A 25,399-nucleotide genomic window follows, 5' to 3' on the forward strand; every position below is an offset into this window, starting at 1 on the left:
AAACTAGAGACAACAACAATAAACTGCGTCTTCTACAAACCATTAACACCTACAGAATTCATGGGTGAGATAAGTCAGAAAAGCAGTTCAGACTCCTTGCACCATGGAGATACATGATGGAGTCACATAGAGAGCATATTAAGGAAGACCCTTTTATCCCCTATATTCCAATGATGACTCCTCTATGCAAGCTTTGGATGGACGACTAACTGAACTATCTATTTGGCTCTTGAGGTCTGTTCGACAGATACCGTCATTGCATGCAGTGTGAGATCGTATCTGCAGCTACATAGAATCATAGAATCTTTGGGTTAGAAGGGACCTTTAAAGGTCATTTAGTCCAACCCCCCTGCAATTAGCAGGGACATCTTCAACTTGATCAGGTTGCTCAGAGCACTGCTCCAACAGGTCCATGTCTTTCCTGTACTGAGGGCTCCAGAGCTGGACGCAGGACTCCAGGGTCTCACCATAATAGAGATTCATAACTACATCTCGTAACAGAACATGAATGGATTTCTATGTCTGTGTAGATAAATGTAGGAAGAAATAGCCTTAATTTAATGCAAGTAAAAACTCCAATACTAATAATGATAGTTATTATCATCTTGTTTTACAAAGCACTATTCATTTAAGATGAATAAAGGTGTAAAGATCTAAGATGTAAAGCACATAATAGAGATTTACCTACATGAATAAGCATAATTTTCTATTCCCAAGTTCAAGGCTTTTCACTCTTTAGTTTGACCAGCTTTGACCAACTGGAGCACTTCTTTGGAGTGGTAGACACTTTTGCTGGGATTTTTACTGAAGAACTTATCAGATCTGAATATCAGGTCTGAAACAGTGATTAGAGAACTCACCTGATGGCTAGAACAACTGATTGTGCTTAGAGCCGAACAGCTTCCTGAGTGCCCTGGGACTAAGGACCTAGCAAGAGGTACCTTACTGGAGGGTTTTTCATACAGTTCCCTGAAAGTTTTGCCTGTGTGAAGATGGTAGGACTTTCCACAGAATGACTGTGGTGAAATAGCTAATCTGATTATATAATAAAGCTATTTCTCCAAGGAAACTTATTGAAGTAGAGACTAACTATTGTCACAAACTCACTGTCCTATATGGTCCTAACGGCTCCAGTGAAGCGTCAGAGGTTTTGGAACTTGATTTTATGGTATGGGAAATTTTGAAGATGCTTCAGTTCGAATTGACTTGTCCCATCAAAGTTGGTCCAGATGGCAAGAATACTACCTGGCTTTGTTTGAGGTAGTCTTGGGGAGCAAACAAAACCTGATGCTCAGTTTGTGCTGGCTTACTGCTTGGCTCCTTTTCCAGATGAGGACAAGCAGCTCTTGTAGGCAGCTTCACTGTCAGACTCATCAGGGCTTTCTGGCTGACCTCCATGCTGGTGTAGTCACTCAAGAGTGGTACCGTAATGGAGATGATTCCTTCTTCTTCACTTGTAACTGCTTCTTCAGGGTTTTCTTCATGCCTTAGGCTTATGTCTATGTTATTGCTAGGTTCTTCTGACTGGTAAGTGTCGTACTTGCTGTCTTCTCCACCATCTGTAAAGAGGTCTAGCTTCAAAGGAGCCTTTGACTCATGCTCTATGACATAAAGGCTGTTTGTATCATTGTCTGACACGGCCTGAAGCAGTGACCTTGGAACAGGTTTCCAATTAGTCTGCAAGACAAAACAAGGAGAAAGAATAATTTTAGTATCATGCTTTTGCAAAGTGTAATTGGAAATTTACTGAAATAAATATGAAAAGAATAAGTCTCAAGACAGGCAGCCTGCTCCTGCCTATATAATATGCTGACTAATCCATTTTATCTCATCTTCACTGGGTTTAGAAACATGAATGAAAATACTTGTTTCCCTAATTCAGAGTACCATCTTCTCCTCTCCCATAGTATTTAAGCAAAGTTTTTCTTGCTTATATGTGTGCTTGGGACAAAATGTAGTGATGATAAAATGTAGGCTTCACGATGTGCTGTTCTGAGACCCACAGCTTTCAAAAAGTTTAACAAATGTGTTACTATAAAAAGGCAGCAGCTTGAACTGAACAGCAGCCAAACAAGCTTTAGCTGTCAGCTGCTGCAAGCAGTTTGTTATTCAACTTAATGTCATGTTGTGATCTAAGTATACCCTGGGTTACAAATTCTTGCAAATTCTGGATGATTAAATGGAGAACAGTTTGTAACACCACACATCTTTCTTTTCCACTTAGATTGTTCCCCTGGGTTTTTCCCAATTTTGCCATAATATTTTTTAAATTATGGCCAGGCTGGTATGTTCTCTGGTATAACTATTAGCTTCCTCCCTTCCCCTGCCCCACCGCCCCCCCCGCCCCAGTTGCTCTAAATTTATGGTTCTTTTGCAAGAAATAAACATGTAGTGATTTTTATTTTCTTCTTACAATTTGTGTTCTCACTTGGAAATGAGTATGCTCTTTGAAATCTCAGCAACATCAGATAAAATATCTCCATTTTCTTCCTCTAATGGGATGAGTGGACACCTCTGCATGGTCAGGTTTTGCATTATTTTGAATAAAGACCTGCATGATATGTACCTCCATTATCACATTTATTATGAACAACAGCCTGAACTCTACACCTGCCAAATCTAAATAAAGCTCTGTGTAAGCATCTGTCTGAATGAGGCAGTAATAGGTGAAAAAGAAGAAACATCTTTGAGGAATCTTGTCTAAACTTGGAGAGCAGGACACTGATGGGGTGGCTTGCTGGCCATGTTAGTCTCCATAGTTCATTTTCCTGGCTCTGTGTGCTGACTGAATTGAGTGTGTCTCCAGGTCCTCCTGCTGCTCTGTACCAGGGAATGTATCATTGCCTTAGATTGCAAAAAAGAATGCTCTGTCTGCATTTAAAGTACAAATTCTCTTGCCACCTATCTATGTCTTTCTATATATGTCTATATATGACTATATATGTCTTTCTGCCAAGAGCTGTTACATTGCTCAACTAACCCGATGGCGTTCAGCCTTGAAACAACCTACAAATAGAATAAATATATGGAATATACTAAGATTTACTCCTTGCCTCCATTTTACAGTGCTCATTTGGGGAATACCTTCCTCCACATTTCATGAACTGTCCATAATATCAGATTACTGCTAGGCAATATATCTGCAACTGCTTTATTGTACTGTCTCCTCACATAGAGCTTTTTCTGCTTTCCCCAAAACTCTTATCTGATATCTGTTATTTCTCTTTCTGCCATGTTATCAGCATTACACAATTTCTCTACCAGACTTGGCTAATACAGACTTAATTTCATTTATGGTTGCTTTGCCTCTGCAGGAACAATTAAATACATTTAAAATAGGCATATTTTGCTTTTAAAGTATTTATGTCAGGGTGTCACTCTGGTTCATAAAACCTATTTGTCCTTTCTATAACATGCAGCCTTAATGTATTTCACCTGCACTTCTTTACAACGGCAAATCATTCTTTGAACCTACTAGGTTATTTTGGTTGGTAGTCCTTACTCCTGTCTTGCTGACATTCTATCCTGCAATTCAACTCCATATAAGCTTATTATTACATCAAAACATCAGGTCTTGACTTTCTTTACGGGAGGAATTCCCCAAATGCTGAATGTACTAGATTCCTTTTTTGCCTTTGAGAAGTCTCACTTCAAACATGTATTGAATCGGCAGATCTCCCACTTTCTAAATGCATGGTGGAGGAGAAGCAAGAGGATTAGGTGGAGTTATTTTTACTGTAGTGGTTAGTGAGGGACATCTGAATCCCGTCACTGAGAACTGGAAGTTGCCTGATACTCATAAGCAGATCTATTTCTTTAACTGAACAAAACAGTGGAACTGCAACCTTCTAACAGCATCACTTTTGAAACTCTGACTTTGTACAGCTGTATATTTGTACATCCGATCCTCCTTTGTTCAGCATTATCCGGCGTTGGCAAAATGACCACCTGACACTACCTTTGAGCCCACCACTTCTTTATCTACATTCAGGTGGAAGAAAGGAAGAAAACAAGCAAGGAAGTCCTGATCTGGAATATGAAAGTTCAGACTTGGTCTGTTGAAGGAAGCAATCCTGAGGTTCAGCACAACCTTTGATTATTGGCAGCCTGTCAGGGTCTTCTGAAATTTTGTTGCTGATGATTTCATTCTGTGTCCTAGATTTGGACAGTGTCTGGCGTGTAGATAACTTCCATCTTCTGCCTGACCTTTGACTAAACAGAAGTCTGCTTTGTTAAAGCTCACAAGTTGGCTTGAGAAACTAGATGTACGAGTGCCAAGTTAAGTTCAGGTCTGCCAGAAAAATCAAACAGTTTTAAAAAGGAAAGCAGTGCAAGTTCCTGCTCCAAAAATGTAATGTTTGGTGATCTGAGAGTTGGAAGATAAACTGAGATGTCCTAGAGGAAGGACTTTTAGTATCAGGTGTTAGCAAAACTGGAGCAGAAACTTGTTTAAAAAAGGGAAGGTAAGGAGACGAAGATGCAAGTAAGTCCACTAATAGGCAAAAATGAACAACATGGTCTCCAGCAGCCTCCTTCTAACAGCTGATTTCCAGGGGCTTCTTCAGTCCTGAGATTCAGGTATCCTTACTAAAGCATATGGTATAGCTGTGGCCAAGATTTGACTGTGCTGCTAAACCTTGGTGCCTCTTCATTAGTATGTGCTCCTCAGCCAGCTACCAGCTGATCAGCCAGAGCCCCTGGGTTGCTCTGGAGGTGGGCAGAGACTGAGGGGTGAGGAGCGGACTTCAGAAAACACCGTATACATGGCCTCTTTTGTGAGACTTCTGTGGAATTAGGCCACAATGCGTTACTTTGTATTTTGAGTAACTCATACTTAATAATCAGTTCCAGTTGGTGAAAACTGACTGGATATAAAAACTGAATTTCTTTCTTTAGACTTCCTCTCACCTCGTTCAACTTTGCTTTGTTCTTTTAACAACCGTACCTGTAAATACTCTCTATAATGTTCTCAAACAAGTCTGACAACCTTTATTAAATTAAAAAGTGTATACAGTCTCTGCCTAAACAGCCTTCCCCCATCCTATATTTCTAATATTACCTTAGTTTCCCAACTGTTGATATTAGACATCTCTTAAGGTGAAGTGTTAAAAGACTAATAAGTAGCATTACTGATTACTGATTTCCTATTGGCAGTAGGAAAGATCTCCCTTGTGTATTTTTTTACACCATCAGAAGAGTACTTGCCATATCTTGGAGTGTACTGCTGTTTCTTGGACTTGGTACACTGGGCCAGCATGATATTTTCAGCCTGTAAAGAAATATTCTAAATTTGTTGACAGGTTAAATGACTGACATTTCCTATGCATTTAAATTAACTACCATTTATACCTAACATTTTATTGGTATTTTCATGACCGTCAAACCAAGTTGTTCTACACTGACCATTAATCATAATGCCAATTAAAAGCTGAATCACAGAATCATTAATGTTGGGAAAGACCTCTAAGATCATCAAGTCCAACCATCAACGCAGCACCACCATGCCCACTAAACCATGTCCTGAAGGTGCCACGTTTTTTGAACATGTCCAGTGATGGTGAGTCCACCACTTCCCTGGGCAGCCTGTTCCAATGTTCGACCACTCTCTCAGTAAAGAAATTTTTGCTAATAACCAATCTAAACCTCCCCTGGTGCAACTCAAGGCCATTTCCTCTTGTCCTATTGCTAGTTACTTGGGAGAAGAGACCAACACCCACCTCACCACAATCCCCTTTCAGGTAGTTGTAGAGAGCGATAAGGTCTCCCCTCAGCCTTCTCTTCTCCAGACTGAACAACCCCAGTTCCCTCAGCCTAAGACCAAGCTTGGTAGTCTACACTGTAATGCTGAGTTAGTGATGATTAGCATCTTTGTTTAAGGACAAAGCAGCTGTGACAGGAGCTGGTAATGCTGCCTCTTTCTATACATTTAATCATGGTATATTCCTAATTCACTTTCATTTCCACAAAATCTCCATCTTCTTTTAGGGCTCCTGGACATGTAGGAGGAAGTTTGTTTTAGTATTTGCTCTTGGGGTTCTACTTAGAAGTTTACTTTCAAACAAAGAGCAAGTTACTGCTGTTTTTAGCTTCTGTGCAATGACACCTGTAGGTTGGAAGAGGCTCTGCCTTGGGGCCTGCAGAGCAGAACATGGGACAACACAACTCCTGCTCTTCCCTGATTTTTTTTTTTTAAGTTTGGCTTTTTCTGGGAGCTGTTATATACAGTATCTCACTGTTTCACTTGACATGAATCTAAACACCCCTTTACTAAAACCTCACACCACCTGCTTCTGCTGTAGAGGAAGGGGTTTGTAAGTTAGAGCTGAGTTTGCCAATCAAGCTGTTCAAATGGATTTCAGCTGGCTGCTTGTCCACAGATTGCTCATCAGAGCCCTTTCTTTCAAGCTCCTTCCTTGCACGTGGGGGCTCAGAAACAACAAAACTGGCAACAAGCTGCTATACTACCCAGCCTCTCTGGGCCACCCCTACCATGAGCACCACGTCAGACATTGTCCTTCCTGGCCCTTCCTGAGAGGCCACTGTAAGAGAGGCAGGGGCCAGCTGTGATTTCCTTCTGGAGGGCCAGCAGTGGGGTGGGATGGAAATTTTAAGAGGAGTTTCTGCTGAACTGAGTGATCCCATTGGCATCAGTCACACCTGCTGCTCACCACTGGCTCCTGTGGGAGCAGAGAGAGACCATCTTGGCATTTTTGAGCTGATCACCTCCCCGTCTGCCGCTGCTCTCTGAGCAACTCCTCTGTGAGCTTTGGGCAATGACTCACCTCCATAGGAAAAAAACCTCAACACAGCTATGAGAGATTTGTGTGAGGTTTTGTAGCCTTTCACGCTGCCTTAGTGTTGCCTTCAGTATTGTCTGGTTTTCAAATCAAATCTAGACTTCATTACCTGTAAGGTACTTTGCCTCTGTTGAGGCTGTGGTTTGAGGTGAAGCTTGAGGCTGTAGAGTTTCTGGATCTCCTTGCTGATCCTGTGAAGATGTGTGTTTAGCTGGCTGGTGAGTTCTTTTTTACAAATCAAGCAGGTAATTGAGATGAGGGGATTCTTGGGACCCGTCACCTCAGTTCCAGATGTTCAATACTACTTCATATTTAATTGCTATTTTGTACTGCTACACTGGGATTCTGTGTGTTGGTTTTTTTAGTTTTCAAAAAATTCTTTCCTAATGGGGTTAGGCAATGAAATATGATCTTAAGTTTAATACAATGAAGTTTGCTTTGGGTCAAAACTTCTGTGTAGATCCCAGAAGTTCTTGTCAAAAAGGCTGGATCAAGTATAGAACAACTTTAAGTAAAATCTGGAAAGGAAAGAGCACGGGAAACTTAATGTGGAGTAGGATCTGTTTCCCAATGGCAAGGGTAGGAGTTTATCCTGAGGCATAAGTTAAAGGGAGCTACATTGTGCTGTATGGCTTTCAAGCCATGGGTTGTACCATCTGTCTCTTCTGTCCTTTAGCAGCTGTGCTTTCAGGTTTTGAAGCTGGTGTTTTATAAAAATGAGGAAAAGGGAGGGCAGTGTTCTAGGACATCAAAATAGTAGTATGAATGATTATATGCAACTAGGTTTATTAGAAAATGAGTATTAGAACCCATTACTATGCAAGTCATTTTTTTTTTAGTGGTAGTGTATGCCCCTAATATTGTACCTCAGGTTAATTTGGGGGGGGGGGGGTGTACTTTATTACTGCAGAGAACAATTTCTCCTAAAATGAGAGGGCCTCATCCATATATTACAGGCACCCTTGTTAATCTCTCCTCTTCCTACTCCTCCATCTATTACTCCTTCTCATTATGTGCTTATGTGCATAATTTATACAGTTAACATCCAAATGTGCTTGCAGGAAACTGCTTAGATAGCAACATCAATTTGTGTATGCTGCTGGATATTATTTTTGTATTCCAATAGAAGAGACATGATTTACCAGTCGGGAATGAAAGAAGAAAGTTGCCTTGCTTCTAATGACAAAAAAGGTCCAATGCTATGAAACTTGGGATTAAGCAAAACAGAAGTGCTGCTAACAACTTCAGCCAATATTTCCTTCTTACCTTTTAAGCACCAGAGAACAAGTGAGAGGTGCAAAAACCAGAATGAACAACATACTGAAGCAAAGGCCAGTCACAAAACCTTCAAATTCTCCTTTATCTGATGGGAAACAGAGAGAGTGAATCAGACTTATGGTATCAAGTATAGAAAGGCTATATTGCCTCAGCAAGAGAAATATTTCAAACAGAAGTCAAACTTTACACATGTTCTGGGATTCCTGTAAGTGAAATCTAATTAAAACAAGACCTGAGATTTTGGGGGAGAGGGAGGTCTGAGGCTTTCAGGTTTGTGTTTTTAAGATATCTAGATACATGTGCTGAATTCTTAAATCCACCATCCATTTATTTGATAATAAAAGAAGTATTCCTACTCCCCATGCTATTATGTGGGTTCTAGCTTGTTTAATGGGTCAGGACCCTGATGTAGGTCTGATTTAATAAGAAAATATTTGATTGAAAGTGACTTTCAATTGGTTTCAGATTTTACTAGTTGGCTTTGCGTTCCTTTTTTTTTTTTTCTTCAGTGGGATCCCACCTGGTCTTGGTAACAGTAATATGGTTTGTGTATTTGGTAGGCGAGGTGCTTCACCTGTTGGGAACATCAGGACAATGTTATCTGCAGTCAGCCATTTGTCAACCTTTGCTGCAAACAGGCATCTCCTGTTGCCTATGTTAAGACCCTTCCCACCACCGCCCCACTCCTGAAGGAGGTAAAGTGCTTGAGAGGTTGATGAAGGCTGACAAAGTGCTCAGGCAGTGAGAGCAGTCTGTGATGTGAAGCGTGGGTCAGGGTTGAGGTGTTCTTTACAGACAGCTAAATGAAAAGTTTCAAAGGAAAATGTGGTCAGTACATGATTGTGTTGCTGATACTGACAAACCGTATTTGCAAAAAGGCTGCTTGCTTTTTCTTTTCCTGCCCACCTGCCAAGAAAAATTCCTTTTCAAAAAATCAAACAGCTACTTAATTTTGCTTAAAAAGGTATTTGAAAAGCTGCTAATTGCTATTTTGCTGGAAAAGGCTTTTATGACAAAGAAACCTGAAGTTTTCTAATGGATTAAGTAACCCATGAAATGTTGGGGAGGGAGGAAACAATAAATGTAATCTTTAAATTCAGTGTAATTACTGGAATCTTTAAAATGTTGTATTAAATTAGCTCTGCATTTTTGTTATTTTCCTGAAAAATTGAATCCTATCCAAATATGTGTTCAGCAGGGTGCATGGAATAAAGTCCTGCAGAAAAGTTCCAGGGGAGACACTTTAACTTCTTGTGTTGTCAGAAGACAGGACTTTGTTGGGGGGTGGTGAGGGTCAAATCCCTGTTGATGTCAAGGAAAATTTTTAATTTCTTTCCTTTTTCTTTCTGCTTCACACTTTTGACTATTCAGTTGTTTGTGTTTGTACCTCCTTAATACAAAAAAGCTGTAGTGGGGAGAAGCTATTTGCATACTTCTGTCTCTGAATGTCACAGGGTACATTTCCTGTGGCTGATACCATCTTAGTCTGTTCTTTTTTTATTTAGAAAGCCTCAACTGAGTGAAGCTGTGGTCAAACCAAAAAAAGGGTCTACTGCAGTGTTACACTGAAGTGTAACTGATAAAATGTTAAAAATGTTTGAGACCATGTTTAGCCAACCCTATATGATTACAATATATGAGACTTTATAAATGTAACTACTGATTTTCTTAGCCTGTCCAGACACCTCTAAAACAAGCAAACTTTTGCCAATGAGCTATAGGACCTGTTATGTAAAATGCACTTTTTTTTTTTTTAAACAGTTAATGGCTTGGGGTTCTAACTGGAAACCAGTTTTACATGATTGCTCAGGATTTTACCAAGAACAAAGACTACTGAACCTAACTAGTCACAGGCAGAATACTTAAACTGCTGAAATCTATTACAGGAATTGACAATAAATGAAGATACGTGCATATAGCTAGCATAAAAATGTCAGAAGAAGCCTCAGAGATGAGGAACCCTAGCTAAGTCTTCCCTGCGTGTTAGGTAACGAAATACAGGCAGAGTTGTTCTGTGATGCATAGTTTACCTCTTACAAAGGAACAGTTGTGTTTGGTATCAGTAACTAAGGATTGAATAATAAATCTTGTGCATAAACATTTTTCTTACTCCTGGAATAGCAGGAAACAGTAGGGAATAATGCCACATATAGTGCATAAAGCAAGGATTGATGCTGGGTAACACAGGTGCACAAAAACTTCCACAGTACCGTATTTTGGAGTGCTGAAAGGTTGTGAAAGAGTCGGAGGTCCTTCGCCAGCATTAGTGAATCCTGAAATCTGCACAAGGTAGACGGTTTTTTCCTTCAGTCCGGTAAGATGGTAACTTGTTGTGGAAGAATTGAGAGTAACAGCTGAAACACAAAAGGGGTTGGGGCAGGAGACGGTTAGACCAACCTTGATGGCTGAGTCTGTGTTGGTGTAGCTGTCTGGGGAAAAGGCAAAATTTCTGTGCCTCAGTCCATACCTGGAGGAAGCCACACTGCAGATGTTCTTTGGCAGAGTACAAGATTTCTCCAAAATAATTATGTATATATTAATCCAGAGGTAAAAAATGTGAGCTTTTAACTCACCAAAGGTGTTTAGGTGGTGAGCGCAGAAGGCTGTGTATACTGCATGACAGCAAAATACACCTAATGTGCTGGTTTTCGTGTTGGCTGTAGCAGTTGGCATGAGGACTAGACCCTGCCACGTGCCAGAATAATGCAACCAGTGATGTTGTACTACGCCTTTAACAGGGCAGAAACTACTTTTCAAGTCTGCCACTAAGAATTTAGGATCTTCATAGAAGTGGATATGGTGCTGTAGCCTACAGGCTTCCTTCCCCTAAATTCTCCAATAAAATTATTCTTCCTGCCTGGACAACGTGGCAACTGGGTGTCGTGTCGCTGTTGTATTGACCAATGAGGGCAGAGGAAAATAAAAAAAATTAAATTCAGTCCTGGATACTCCCCTTCTGTCTTCTCTTGTGCTTTCTGATAGGTATTTGGGCTGGGATAGAGCCCCCTGAAGACGGCGTCAAACCTCCTACTAACACTGCATACTTTAAGCTTCTGTTACTTTTTATGGTCCATGTAGGCCAACATGAATTCTGGAACCGTTGCCATTCTCCTTTGTCAGATCTTAGGTTCTATTTGCTTTCCATAACATGCCTTTTAATTTTATTAGAAAGTCAGCATGTACGAAGTTAATGTATTAGTATTTATAACAAGAAGACTTTCCACTGCAAACCAGAAGAAAAATGTTTATCGAAAGAAGTATGGGGATTTTCTTTGAAAACTCAAGTGGTTTGAGCTCACAGCTATTCATTTATTTCAATGTATAGAAGTTTCATCCCTTGTAGTTAAACACAAAAGCTATTAATTTATGAAAATGTTTCTAAAAATGAAATTAATAATAATGTCTTTGAAAACAGGTAAAAAATAAAAGCTGCATTCCCTGCTAATTGAGTTAACAAGAGAAATATGCAATTTCTGAAGTCCTATAGAAAGGCTCAGAGTCAAGCTTGGCTGAGTTGCAATGAAACATAAAAGTATTGTCACTGAAATCTTAATACCTCAGAAATACTGAGAGTGTACATCATCCTTTCAGTGTTACTAGAGAATTCTGCAGTTGTCTCAGCATTGTAAGCTTTAAGGAAATATATTCTTATGAATGTTTAATTTGAGATGATATCTAGAAAATTCTAGGTATTCGTAGGACCACCTAAAACATTAAAACTCTAACCAGGAGCTGACCTTTGGGAGCGCTCAATTCCCACAGAAATCTAAGTAACTCGGTACTGTGCTGCAAAAGCACTGAATGGTCTGTATGAGCCTTTTCTGTCATGGCTCTGAGCTGCTGCTTTGTTCTGAGTGATGGTGACTTACCCAGAGACTTTTTCCTCAGTGAATCTGTGTAGGTGATCCTGTATCCCTGGAGAAAGCCCGAACAGTCTTCAGCAGCTATCTTGGTCCACTTCACAAGGGCAGAATGCTTTGCGATATTCAGAATTGTCACATTAGTGGGACCTGTCCTAGGAACTTAAAAATTACATAATAATTTAAGTTCTGCATCAATAGTTGTGCAACAGACATACAAGAATGAAACCTAGCTGCTTCCCAGAGAGCTCCTTATCTGATTCTAATTGTCATAAATAAAACATGAAGGATAGAAGAGAAAGGAGAAATCCCATAGAGTAAAAAACATTCATCTTAAGCAGTATCGAAGTAGGTAGAAATTGTGACTGATGAATTACAACCACTTTTACTCCAATACCACAGCTGTGCTCATGTCAACTTGCAATATAAAACACTAACAAGCGGGGGTTGGAAAAATCTGACTTTGGCCACAGTTAAATCTGTAAATGGAGTAGTAACTCCAAGACCCTCTTACTGTTATTTTGGTAATGATGTCATGTGAAATAATAATATTTCTGTGGACGTGTCAATAAGGAGCAGCATTCAGGTCATTCACTGCCAGTGCATAACTGCTAGGACCAAAGGTAATGCTAACTGGGGAATGCTGTTAAGTCACCTGGAAAAGAAGCTTTGTGTAGGATTTATTTTATTGCTGCAGATGGGAAATGAGAAGAAACCTATAGAGGACAAGGCTATATAAAGGGGAGGAATACCTCCTTCAACTGAGTAAAAGTGGGTCACTCCAAAAGTCCTTTCATGTCCTGTGAAACTTTCACACTGACACACATCAGACGCATGTACCATTATTTTGTACAACTTATATGGCTGAAAATTATCTGGAAAACAAATAAAGGTACAGATGAAAAGTTATAAATTATAAAGAAGAGGAGAGACAAAAACTTTATAGCTTTTCTGCATAGCTTTTACTTTCTGAGACTCAAAGCATAGTATTTGTACTAATGTACTAACTCAGCTTTGCACTGAGTACCAAGTAAGTGCATCCTTCTTCGTTGTCTTTAGACACTTAATACAAACTCTTTCAAAAGCAGAACAAAACGTAACACAAGTTTGCTTTTAAAAGATCACAGGTCTGCTTATAGTCTCCCTCTGGAAGGCTTGAGCTGCTGAAGAAATAAGGAACTAAAATGGCTATAGATATCTTAGTTCAAGGACAGGTATTTCCCCCTCAGCTAGCATATTCAAAAACAAGCAAAACAACTAGATGTAAAGTGGCAGTGCAGATGTTGCAGGAGGACCAAGGAAAACAGTGTGTTCATTTATAGAACTCTGAAGATAAATGTTCTGTACTGTACATAAAAGCCAGTCCTGAATGGCCTTTGCAAGAGTCACCTACATGATTTTAATCAAGATTTTTGATTACTGTTCCCTAACGTGATCACGCCTGCCTTGGTAAGCAGAATACTGGAGGTAATTTGGGCTTTGACAAGGACAGCCATTGGCAGACTGTAACAGAGCAGACTATATATAAAGCTACGTTTAGCTAGAAACAAAGGAATTTTTTTCTTTTTTTTTTTAAAGCCAGTAGCGTATAGGTCTGCCTGGAATGTGGGGAAGGAGAGGTATCATACCAGCAACAGCAGCTTAGCTGCATTTTCTGCCCAACTGTGACCAGAAGAATCCTACTGAAAACGCTGCTTTTTACCTGCCTTGGTATTGCTAAAAATTAGATGATGTCTCAGTGCTGGACAAAGATAGCAGTTGCACTTATCTGTATCTTCAGTTTGCTCTTACAAACAGGATGAGAATCCTACCCTCCCCAACCAAAAATAAACAATAAATGAAATGGCACATCGATAAGTCGATGCAGCGGCTGCTGTTACCTAGCATGAAATTTCCAGTAGCAGTAGCTACTATTTTCATGTGCATATCCTCTTTACCAGTGCCCCAGTCAACCACAAAACATTTTGGTTTGTATTCTGGAGTCCAGGTGACAACGGCATTAGTTCCTTGGTGTTTGACATGGATTTGGCCAGGCAAGTCTGTGAAGAAATATACCATTAGAAATCAATAAACAGGAGAGCAGTTGTCTTCTCTCTTGCTCACTTTTTCTCGTTTGCTCTTTTTCCAAGATTATTCATGACGTAGTTATCATTGCAAGTGACCAGTATATATTAAGGTTAATACTTGTACGTCAATGAAGGAAACTTAAGATCTCATATTTTGCAATGGTCTCTGGGAGCTTCAGTGTTAATTGCTCATCATGACTTTTAATTTCCCACAATCAGAGAAGGGGAAGTGGCTGTTCCAAGCCTCAGGAAGAGGAACCCTGGTGTTGCTAAATAACTTCCTGTGAGTCACTAATAACTATAGTTATATATATATGCTCTATACATAGAGCAACTGTGAGATAGTACTTACCTGGGGGAGGAGGAGAAGGGTCTAATTATGGATTATAGCTATGTAATTTCATATACTTTGCATTTTCTGCAAGGATCTCAAACATTTTGACATTTTAAAAGATTATCAAACTAGGAAGGACCTTCTGACTGAAACTAATGGGGGAGAGAGCAACCTGTCATTTTGAGGTAAGGAGTGGATCTTGTGGCAGACAGACAACATTCTCCATTTCATCTCCTGTCTGAAAACCAATATAATAAAATAAAATTAAAGAAAATGTTTGTAATAGCTGAGGAAAAGTTGTGCATGCTGAGAAGGAATTTATCTTGGGAACGCACCTAATGCAAGTATCTTCCCAGTAATTCATGACAGATACGGAGAACCTGCATAGAAGTACAACCAAATCTGAAATAGGTGTCTGGAGAGATCCACGAAGAACAGGCTGAGAGGTTCAGTAAACAAGTAGCTGTCAGTCAAAAGATGGCTTGAGGTGGTAGTATATTATTTCATCAGAACAGAGCTAAAGCAGTCAAATGTAAGGGCATAACCAAATTAAGTTTTTGCAGGGCAAAGGAAAATAGAATGAGGGGAGTGTGTCAGAAAATCCTGGAAAACCAATTAGTTGCAGCTGCCTGGAGATCAACAAGGGTACTTGCACGCTTGTTTAACTATGTATGCTATAGATTAATTTTTTAAAAAGTTTACTTTGGAAGAGAGAGGTTTTTCTTATATTGCAATAACTATACCTCAAGATTATAAAAAATGAACTAGCTTATATGATAAGAAAAACATTGTTAAACAGTTTTATTGTTTAAATGAAAAAAATGTGTATTTAGGTATCACAAAAGCTTACATCTTCATTGGAATACCATATATACATCCTATCTATTCCTCCTCCCATGTGTCAGTACGGGCATTACTGAAATAAAGAAGAGTAGCAGGTCTTTTAATAGTTACTCAGCTCAAAAACCTTAGATTTGCACATAATTCTGTGAACTTCATTTAAACTGCTGGCATCAACTTTCCGTACATTCCGTAAGCTCTTTTGATAGGTAGATCTAGCACAGTTATTTCTCTAGCTTGAGAAAACAAGAAGTGCTAAATGGAACATTAAATTACTTAGTCTGCTAGTTAACATCTATTGAAATCCTTTCTTAACAAACAGCACCGATGCTAACTATGCAAAAATATCAGCCTAATAAATACTGAAGAGAATGCTTAACCCTATCCCAATCACTGTCAAAAGGTAGCCTAGAGATCACTCATAAAACTTCTCCACTGCTCGAATGAATGAATGAATGATAAGGAAAGTACCTGTTGCAGAAAAGTCTGGGACAATGTAGATGGCTTGTGGAGATTCTCCGGCTTTGTTATAGGCAGAAATATTAACTCTGTAGTAAGCCATGGAGAGATTTAGAAGAACGTTTCTGTCCTTTAGAAAGAAGCGATTTGGTGAATCCCTGCAACTGTCGGGTATTCTTTCCACATTAACGTAATATCCAAGGATGTTCTCACTTTGTGTTACCTAGTAATAAGAAAAAGATTATTATTCTATAAATGTTATTATGTCCTGTGCAGAAAATCAAGAGGAATTAAACTGTATAAACAAAATGTCACCTTTAATGATGGGGATAAAATCATACTGTTTTAATTAGGTTATTAGGAATCAATGAAGCAAAGCATTTCTTTAAAATTAAGAGCATGCTTCAGCTGAGAGGATTTAAGCACAGGATTAAGTGTTTTGCTTAATTGGGATCTTAGTTATGTGTATCCTATTAGTAATAACAGTAGTGAAGCAGCTGTAACGTTCTCTACATTTCACTGGAACATACCCCTCATAATTAGGAACTTGAAAGTTAATGAGAGATGTTTAATTGCAATTTATGCCTCTGGGGATCTTCATCTACTAGGCTCTGTTAGGCATCTGGTCTCCTTGAGGATAAATGCTAGTAATTATACTACAACTTTGGAACATGTTATATATCCATTGATACAAATTTTTAGGTGGTGATGGTTCACTCATTATTTTACTGTACTAATCTTCATGAGAGATTGGGAAATGACTGCAGAGAAATGGAAATTACTGTGATCTAGGTAGAAACTGAACTCCATACATGAAGGCCTGTGAATTCTGCAAGGATTAGTTCTGATATCAAGTCTGTCTGTTATTTCTTGGCACAAAATTAATAGTGTGAAGATAACCACAAAGTTAGGAGATTGGGTTATGTTAATGAAATAATCGGGTACTTTTGGAGTAGCATGGACAGGATGACATTCAGTAATTTAAAAGGCAGAGACACAAGTATTGAGAGGAATTTCTGGTAAAGCTGGAAGCTCTTAAAATGGAAACAGATGTTTTTCCCAGGATAGGGAGGGAAGAACTAGTGCCATTATTTGAAGCTCTGGTAAAGCTGCTGAGGGAATAGCGTTACGGTTCTCTCACCAAGCTTTGAAACTGGAAAAGGTTTCTGTGTAGGAGAAGTAATTCCTAGGATATGTGAACTATGAGGTCTATCACACAAGAAGAAACTAGTAGAATTTAGCTTTCTTAGCTTAGCAAAATGAGACTGGAAAAGGCTAGCACTGCTCTGTCTTGTGCAGTCCTGCAGTAGGTCCTGTGTGGTTTGCAGGAAAGCAACGCGTTGCTTGGTTGGGTGTCTAGAGCTGAAACCAGCTCTCTTGTGCCTGTTGAGCCGAACTGTGTAGAGGTCACTCGCTGAACGTTGGCAAAAGCAGAGGAGCTATGGCTAGCCTCTAACACCTTTAAGCTGTTTTCTCCGTTTCAGATTGGTTTAAATAAGTACGGGAGCAGAGGTGAACATTTTTTTTCCCTCTACACTTAACATGTTAATTATTGAGTGCTCTCCTTCCTTCTGCCCCTTCAATGTTAGTTAAAGCCATCTGGACTTGAACCTTATTTCATATAACAGACTAGTGCAAGTGTTACCCTGAATGAAGGTCCTAGCCCTAATACTATATTTAATATTACTTTTTTTAACTAAAGCATTTAGATGGAGAATAATTTCTTCACTTAGCTCAACATTTAAATTGGCATATATGGTCTATTGCTTTATCATAAAATGAATCATTTACTATGCAGCTTTGCCTACTCTCAGGAGATAAGGGAAAAAGGGGATCTCCCATCTGTATCAGGAGATGAGGTGTCTATTTCCTCTGCTGTCTTTTCTTTCCCTTAACAGAAATGCAAAGGGTAACTACAAAACTTTCCACATCTTCTGATATTTCAAAACTCTGCCAGTATGTGTCCTTTCTGCCAGGGACATTCCCTATGGCAAACTTCCTGGAGTTTGTAGACGCTCTTTCTTTCAGAATCTAGATAGAATTAATTAGTTTCCACACAAACACCTCTAGTAACACCTTGCTCATTGAAATTGCCTGTGGGCCTCTCGACTACATATTCAAGGCTGCCAGTTGTCCATTTCTTACCTAGAGAACTTCAGCTGGTAAAACTGACTGATCTGCTGTAACCAGTCAGTTGACAACAACTGCTGCTGCAGAAGAGGGCACGCCTCTGACACGTAGGTTTGAACTTTACATGTTATTATGTGAAGCGTGCAGCTAGACGCTGTTCTTGTAAGCCAGAGACTCTTTTTCCATCATGATTATAATGTGTTGGCACTTCTGAATTAGTAAATTAGTAGGTTTATCAAGCTTTTCTACGGGGTTTTGGTCTCTCAGGAATATGAATGCTCCTTAGGAACATATGAAACACAAGGTATGTCACTTGTATGCGCTAAAGACTTAGGGACAAAAGCTTAATTCGAAGAGACAAACTTGAGGCACGCCAATTTTGAATGCAAGCTGGAAAGGATCTTTATTGTAGTCCATGATTTTGAACCTACAGATGGCTGTTTTAATAATTTTTCAAGTTCATAAATTGCTCTAGTTTTTTCTTGCCAGTTTCTAGCACTTAAAACACCACCATACAAATGCAGTGAACCCTGAAGCAAGAGTACAATATTCAATGCCTTTTGCATATACAGTGTAGTCTCAATACAATGAAAAGGTCTATTTTTCTCCTATAAAGTAAAAAATTAATAGCACAGACCTAACAGAAGGTACCCAGTCTCAAAAGTGAACATTACCTCCCACTTCAAAAGAACACTTCTTCTGCCTGGAGAGATTTCTGTAGTTGCATTATATGATATTCTTGGCTTGTTCATGAGTTCTGGTAATCGTGGAAAAAGATGGAGACATGTGCTCATATGAATCAGTTTGATCTTCATATTTTCAACAGATTCTAACAATGCTATTTCATATGACACAGGATTTGAAAAGGCTTTTACATTCATGCTTATTCCCAGTAGGACAAAAGTATATTTCACTTACTGTGAGGGACCAAAATCTCTTTACTCCAAACGCAAACACAGTGGAGACCATCCTTGGCTATGCATCTGAGCTGAACGATGTATGAAGACATAGCATTTAAATTCGAAATGGTGACATTGACATTGCTTTCCACAGGCACCTAAAAACAAATGATGTTTTATTTATGTGTCAGCAATAAAACATAATTGTGTATTAGTTGTTTTCTTGGTGAAGGATCAGTCTTCTGACTGCAGCTGAAAGTAGGGGTTCCTATCATCAAAAAGGTATTACTACATGCTTCAGCCAATATCTTTTCGTTCTTTCAAGGCAGTACCCTCTTTTTCATGAACTCATTCTACTCAGAAAGGACATGTAAGCAATAGTTTAGGTCTAAATATTGCTTTTAAAATAATTAGGCTTTATATATACTGAAAAAATAACTACTTAACTCTGAGCCCTGTTGGCATGCTGAATAACAAGATGGCAAGGTCAAATGAAATATTAAAAAAAAAAAAACAACCCCATGATTCTTAAATGTTACAGTATGTCTAAAGAGATCCACGTGACTGATGTGGTAGGGAGTGTGGCTGGACTGAACATATGGCTGCCTATGCCTTAGCATCACAGAACTAATGTGCATCTGCAGCTGATGATGGCACTGGAGCTCCAGTGACTGTACAGGGAATGTAGATCATCTTGAAACAAAGGCATCACCTTTGTCTAAGGAAATCCCTGAGCTGAAAACTGCAGGAGAAAATATGGTAGAAAAATGTTGCCATATGTTTGAACTATTTTACACCCTTCCCCAAACGCCTACTGGTGGCCACTATCCGAGAACAGTGTCCTGCATTATATGGACCTTTGATCCAATCAGTTCTAGGTGTTGCGATGTTTTTGGTAGAAGTGCTGTTGCAGATTGAAATACTTGTTTCAGTATTTTTTGGCTGTGAAATTTTGTTTACGTAATTATATATATTCCTAAAAATCCACCAAAACCAACAAAAACCCACCCAAATCCCCCACTATTAGGTAACCAGCTCTTCTCTTTCCTTTTGTGCAATGCTTACTTATTTTATTAAAGTTGATTAATTAAATTCATATACTTTTGCTAATAAAACTAGCTTGGACACAACCACCCCCACACAACACACAATATTTCAGAAAGACTCCAAATCTCCGACAGAACAAGAGGGAAGTGAAATGGATTTAAGACACAAATGTTACATTACATTACATGTATATTAATCCTACTCTTGATAAACACTATTTCTCAGCTAGTTTTATATACTCTCTGTGCTTGTATGCCCACACTCACCCTTTCCTTCCAGTTCCATGGGTAAATGCAGCCTATGTTTATGTGATTATGAAGAGTTTACAGCCTAAATTCACAGGATCAGCTGAGACACAGGGGATAATGAGTATTCATGACCTGCAGTCTTTCAGTACTTTGTCATTCTCATCACACAGTGTGGCTGTCTCTACCAGCCCTTGACATTACTAACTTGAATCTCCAAGTATCTGGCTGTCCTAGAATGGCCTAGGACTTGTATGTCAATGAACAAGGGGACCCTTCCAAGACTTGCACGTTCTTTGTACCGAGATGAACTCCTTCTTACACGGGTCCCTCACAGTACTCCTTCTGAAGTGACTAAGCAAAGTGGCAGCCAGCTATGAGAGAAATTGAAAAAATATCATATGTCTGATATAAGGGGAAGAACATGGGAGATTCTGGTGGTATAAAAGAAGCAAAGAGACTCTTAAGAGAGAAAAAGTGCCCAGGAATTGGGAACAGTTGCTTTTCAGACTGTTTTGTTCTTGAGGTTCTGTGCTACCTGATAAACATATATTCGTCATGCAACTGCAGATAACAGAACTTGAAAAACAGACAATTTCAGGGACCTGGTGATACAAATCAGGTATACGTGCATGCTTCCTGGCAAAGCCTTTGCATGATATGCTGGATGGCAAGGGGCGGGATAAGCAGCCATTGCTTCTGGAAGCAGATCTTACTGAAATTATGTCTATTTTTCCACGACTTTCTTAGTCCCTTTTGTTTTAGATACTGTCCTGTTGCTGCACCATATTGTCACTGTTGCACATTCTAAAATGCATCTAGAACCGATCTTGTATCACAGAGAAATTATTGTCCTTCTTGTCAAAGAAGGAAAACTGCAAAACAAAAGTGTTTAAGGTATGAATTGTTACCTTAAAAATCACAGCAACCTGATATCTAATCAGTTTGAAAATTTAGTGGTAGCAACATAAAAGCAACATGGCCCATCACTTAAAGTGTAATCAGGATTTGAGTTTGTATGATGTTTCTGATATCCTCTTCAGCTTTTGCATCGTTGATGTTGTAGTGTCTCATGGACAGATTAATGAACCAGCTGCCATGCCGTTCTGTATAAACCCACTAATCTTTCTTTCCCAAACAACTTAGGATCTGTTAGAACAAAACTAAGAAACCTTTGTGAGGTTTGCCTACAAATTGTCTGCATGCTGTGCCTCCTTGCTATCCATGTTCTGTGCGCTCTTCAGTGGCACCCTGTTGGCATCCTGCCATACGTACTATGTACTGCTGAGCTGATGGTAAAGGAATGTTCTCAAGTGATTGTCCTCTGGAAGTACTTACCACTGTCCACCGAGTGGGTCCTGTGAGTGCCTCTCTGTATCTCAGCTCATAGGCTGTAGGAGTTGCAGGCAGGTCCCACTTTATTATCAATTGGTTTGTGATCTGATGAGCATTTATATTAGATGGTGTCAAGCACTTCCCTGAAATGGGGAACATGCAGCTGTTATAAATGCAAGAGAAGCAGGAAAGCTTTGGTAATTATGTCTGTTAGGTGTGGTTTATAAAAAATAAAAGACTTGGCACAGCATACTGAACACTGAGAGACTTCAAAAAGACTGGAAATAAATAATTACTAAATCTTTATGGTATCAACAAAATAGGGTTGTTCCTCTTGCCTTTCTTTTGTCAATGCTTCTACTGATTTCAGGAGGACCCTTTCTCTAAGCAGGTGCTATTCTGAATGAATCTGAAAGGCAAAATCAAAATGTCAAGAGTACCTATAATCATGAATTGTATAAAAATTTCCAGAACATCTTCCAATTTCAACAACTGTGTTTAGCTTTATAATTGTAAGCACAAATACATTTTTGTCATCGCTCCAATAAACACAAGGTGGCCAAAAGCCTCCAGGGGAGGTCATAGTGATAATTTGGGTTGTCCTGGTAGTGCCCCCCAGCAGTGAGAAACACTGTTTTTTTCTTGGACCATGATTACTCTGAGAAGGTTAAGTTTTGGGAAGCTCTTGAAGTTATCTCAGTGACAAGATACTGTAGGGAATCTTTAAATAAACATCTAAAGGACATAGTTAATAGGATTTCTTTTTTGTATCTCCCCTGCAGCACTGTGTAATGGGCCTTCAAAAGAGTTGAACTTTGAAAAGGTTTCTCAAAATGCTAATGCTCTGTAACAAGGATTCCTTAAGTGCATGGAACTGAGTCAACCTGCTCTTGGTAAACCAATAAAGAAGTTCAGAAAACCATCAGAGAGAGTACAAGAAGCTGGTTAAGTACCGTACACAAATGTCACTATGTATTTTTCTGGATATGACTGTTTTATAGTCTAGCAAATGATTTAAAGTAAAATCCTTCTCCCATGAAAGCTGATAGACTTCTGCTATCGACTTCAGAAAAGATTTAGCGCAAGGAAGCCAAACTGCAGCTTCGCTCTCTGAATCAGTATAAATAACAAGTGTATATTGTGAGTTACAATTTTGGAAATAATCTTTAAGAAACTGCCACCACTGCTTCAGCTGGGCACTGCAGTAACACAACGCGTGAAGATGCTGTACCTGCTTCGCTTGGTGTAACTGAAATGTTCTTTCCTTTCACGCAGCTGTCATGGGCGTAATTCACTGCTATCCAAACAGATGCAGATCGCTTCATGTAGAGATCTTTTCGTTCTATCATGATGGAAGGTGATGATGTGTTTCGCTGAAAAAGTTTTGGTATTCTGTTCCTTTGGAGAAAAGGAAGCAGAATGAAAACCAAACATTTTTATTGGATTATAGTTACTCTTTCCTCCCCCTGCCCCAGAAAACATCATTACAGCAATTCTTAGTTTTCCAGGTACCTGTATACAAAATTCAGCATCTTGAAATCTTGAAGGTAAAGACTGAGCAGCTTGAAACAGCAAGTGTAATTCCATTACCCTGGTAACTCTAGCAAATTTAAACACACAAATCCTTGTTGTGTGACGGAGGACTGTTAAATTCCTTAAACTTGTAAGGCACAGCATGATACAGAGACAAAATCTGAATAACCTTCTTTTGTACTTACAGCGGGATATAAATAGCATCTAGAATCTATAAAATCAGGTTAGAAATTACTTCATAAAGTCTACTTGCCACCTACCATTCCTTTTGAGCAGCAAAAGTTACTTGAATCTAAATTAGCATGAAGGTATGAAAAACCTCTTACGAGTTACATGCCTGTCCTCTGACTTTTGTTTCTGCAAAGCATCAGAGTTTGACAGAGATGTTTAAATGCCACCTCCATCCTCAGCCCTGTAGACTTCTCCTGGTGTACCTAATGCACACAGCACAGAAAGCCCAGGAGGTTTAAGACCTTTCATAGGAGGCTGTTGCTGTTCTCCCTAGGTTTTTTTTCCGAATCTCTCTCTCATTTACTCTCTGCCACACATAGGACAGAATTTTTTTTCAAGCTTAAAGCTGTGCCAGTTCAATGTTCTTAACAAAATGGGCAGCCATACTAATTGCCTACCTACATACTTCAAGTATTAAATGTGCTGCTGCTGATACAATATTTAATAACTGAAGAAAACCACTTGAAGGTTCCCCTGTATTCTGCTTCAGACTAGTTGTGAATCAGTCATTAGTATTTCAAAGCATGATTTTGAACACTTGGTTGGAACTTCTCTGTGGGAGTGTTTTTCTTTAATCCTTTTCTTCCTGACAACTAAATCATAAGGAATAAAGAAAAAGAACAATTTCAATGTCAAACTTCTGTTACTTGCAGAAAGGGGTGATGTCCTCTTCCAGGCAAGCAAAAAGCTCTTTCAAAAACTTTTTTGTTTTGTTTTCTTTTTAACCCAATAGAAAAAGGAGACAGGAGACTGCGTTAAAGTCTGGGAGACTGAGGTTCAGGTCCTGGCTCTGGCTTGGGAAAATCAACATTTCTGTGGGACAGTTGCCTCCCTCGTCCCCCACTGACCTCCTCTTTCATTCCTTTTTCTACCTTCTCTGTTCTTAATATCAACCCTGCAGCCTAGGAACAGCACAGTCTGATTTTGGCTGAGGACTCTAAGCAAATACTCTGAGCAAATACTTCAGCTGGTAGCATCTCTACAGAAGCAGAGCCATTTCACAAGTGATCGTCCCTATCCAAGAAATCGGGGCTCCTGGAAGACCCAAGAGGCAAATGCAGTGGGGTTTGGTGCTTATTGCAAGTTGGCATCTGCTGCTACCTCCCGAGGGAAGATATTGAGGGTGATGAGGGCTGTTCACCTCAGCCCTGAGGTGGGTGCTTGCTCCTCTGCAACACACAGAAGATCACCCTGGGGAATTTCCCAGTGTAGTGATGTTTTCTTAGCTTTAGGAGATGGTCCTAACCACATCTCTTTTTTAATGCAGAGTGGTGGGTTACGTGGCAAAGTAATCAGCAATGAATATCAGATTTTGCCAACGGCATTCAGTGTTGTACCCTACGTACCCCATGATATGGTCTCATGGCAAAGATCATGTCTTCTGATCTCTCTTCTCTCTTTCTAAACTTAATCTCATGGGAGATCCCAAATACATAGATATAAAATGAGGAAAATCCATTTTGTAATGCAGGTACTGAGTCAGAAATCTGCTTAATTTTTTTTTTTAACAAACCAATGGGCAGGTGTTGATTTAATCTGCTTGTCTACAGTTTATCTGGTTTCTTTATTTTAGCTTTCTCAAAAAAGGCACAACTGATATTTGCAACCCATGTTTGAAGGTAATAAGTTTAAGATTCACCCTACAAGTTCATTCCACCTATTAAACCAATACTTGATAATTCAGAATTGCAAGAAAATACTTTTAAATCTATTTTTCTTATGTGACACATCTGACATTTCCTTGGATACATAGTATAACATAATATAGAATGTATAATACAAAGCAGCTTAGTGTCTGTTTGGGGTTTTTGTTTGGGTTTTTTGGTTTTTTTTTTTTTTACTTTGAACACATTAGATGTTGAATATTTAATGCAAGTCAATAGATGCAAATAAAAGTAATTGATTAAGGTGATGTTTGGCAATAGTGTTTCAAACAGTGTGTTGTAAGTGTGGAAAGATGTATAATGACTCTTTCCAAGCTCCTACCAAATCAATAGGAATTGATGAGATGTGAAGAAAGATTTTGACCAGTGTTGTAACAACCTACAGTGTGATGAAATACATTGGAGCAAAACTCTGGCAGGTAGGAATCATGACAAACTGCAATGAGAGCTTTTCGTTTTCTGAAATGACTTTCAGACTTACCATTTTAAGAATACAGTATAATTAATCGTATTTGGAGCACTGGGTACTGGCAGCCAGGTACAGGTTAGATCCTCACTTAATTCTTTGTAGCATACCAATTCATTGTCCCAGTCTGCAAGATGAAAACATGTGGACTGGAAAAGACACATCACCGGCAACTCTTTACTGTTAACAGGTGCAAGGCGACTATGAGAAGCAAA

At 39.2% G+C, this 25,399-nt stretch overlaps 1 protein-coding gene across 1 annotated transcript in view; it reads right to left on the reverse strand.

The window, feature by feature from the left end:
- Positions 1 to 1,191: 1,191 nt before the first annotated feature.
- Positions 1,192 to 25,399, reverse strand: part of LOC309415536 (interleukin-6 receptor subunit beta-like) — a gene marked incomplete at both ends in the record, with an annotated part of 28,241 nt that continues 4,033 nt past the window's right edge. Inside the window, 13 exons of the mRNA XM_082013080.1 lie at positions 1,192 to 1,677; positions 5,206 to 5,269; positions 8,064 to 8,160; positions 10,286 to 10,429; positions 11,945 to 12,097; positions 12,688 to 12,810; positions 13,816 to 13,974; positions 15,647 to 15,857; positions 18,439 to 18,521; positions 18,683 to 18,821; positions 21,294 to 21,433; positions 22,522 to 22,688; positions 25,200 to 25,311. Of these exons, the coding sequence (XP_081869206.1) occupies positions 1,192 to 1,677; positions 5,206 to 5,269; positions 8,064 to 8,160; positions 10,286 to 10,429; positions 11,945 to 12,097; positions 12,688 to 12,810; positions 13,816 to 13,974; positions 15,647 to 15,857; positions 18,439 to 18,521; positions 18,683 to 18,821; positions 21,294 to 21,433; positions 22,522 to 22,688; positions 25,200 to 25,311 (2,078 nt within the window). The remainder of the gene's footprint in view (positions 1,678 to 5,205; positions 5,270 to 8,063; positions 8,161 to 10,285; positions 10,430 to 11,944; positions 12,098 to 12,687; positions 12,811 to 13,815; positions 13,975 to 15,646; positions 15,858 to 18,438; positions 18,522 to 18,682; positions 18,822 to 21,293; positions 21,434 to 22,521; positions 22,689 to 25,199; positions 25,312 to 25,399) is intronic.

This window comes from Phaethon aethereus (assembly GCF_964289735.1).
Source record: "Phaethon aethereus genome assembly, chromosome: Z".
NCBI classification, from domain to species: domain Eukaryota; kingdom Metazoa; phylum Chordata; class Aves; order Phaethontiformes; family Phaethontidae; genus Phaethon; species Phaethon aethereus.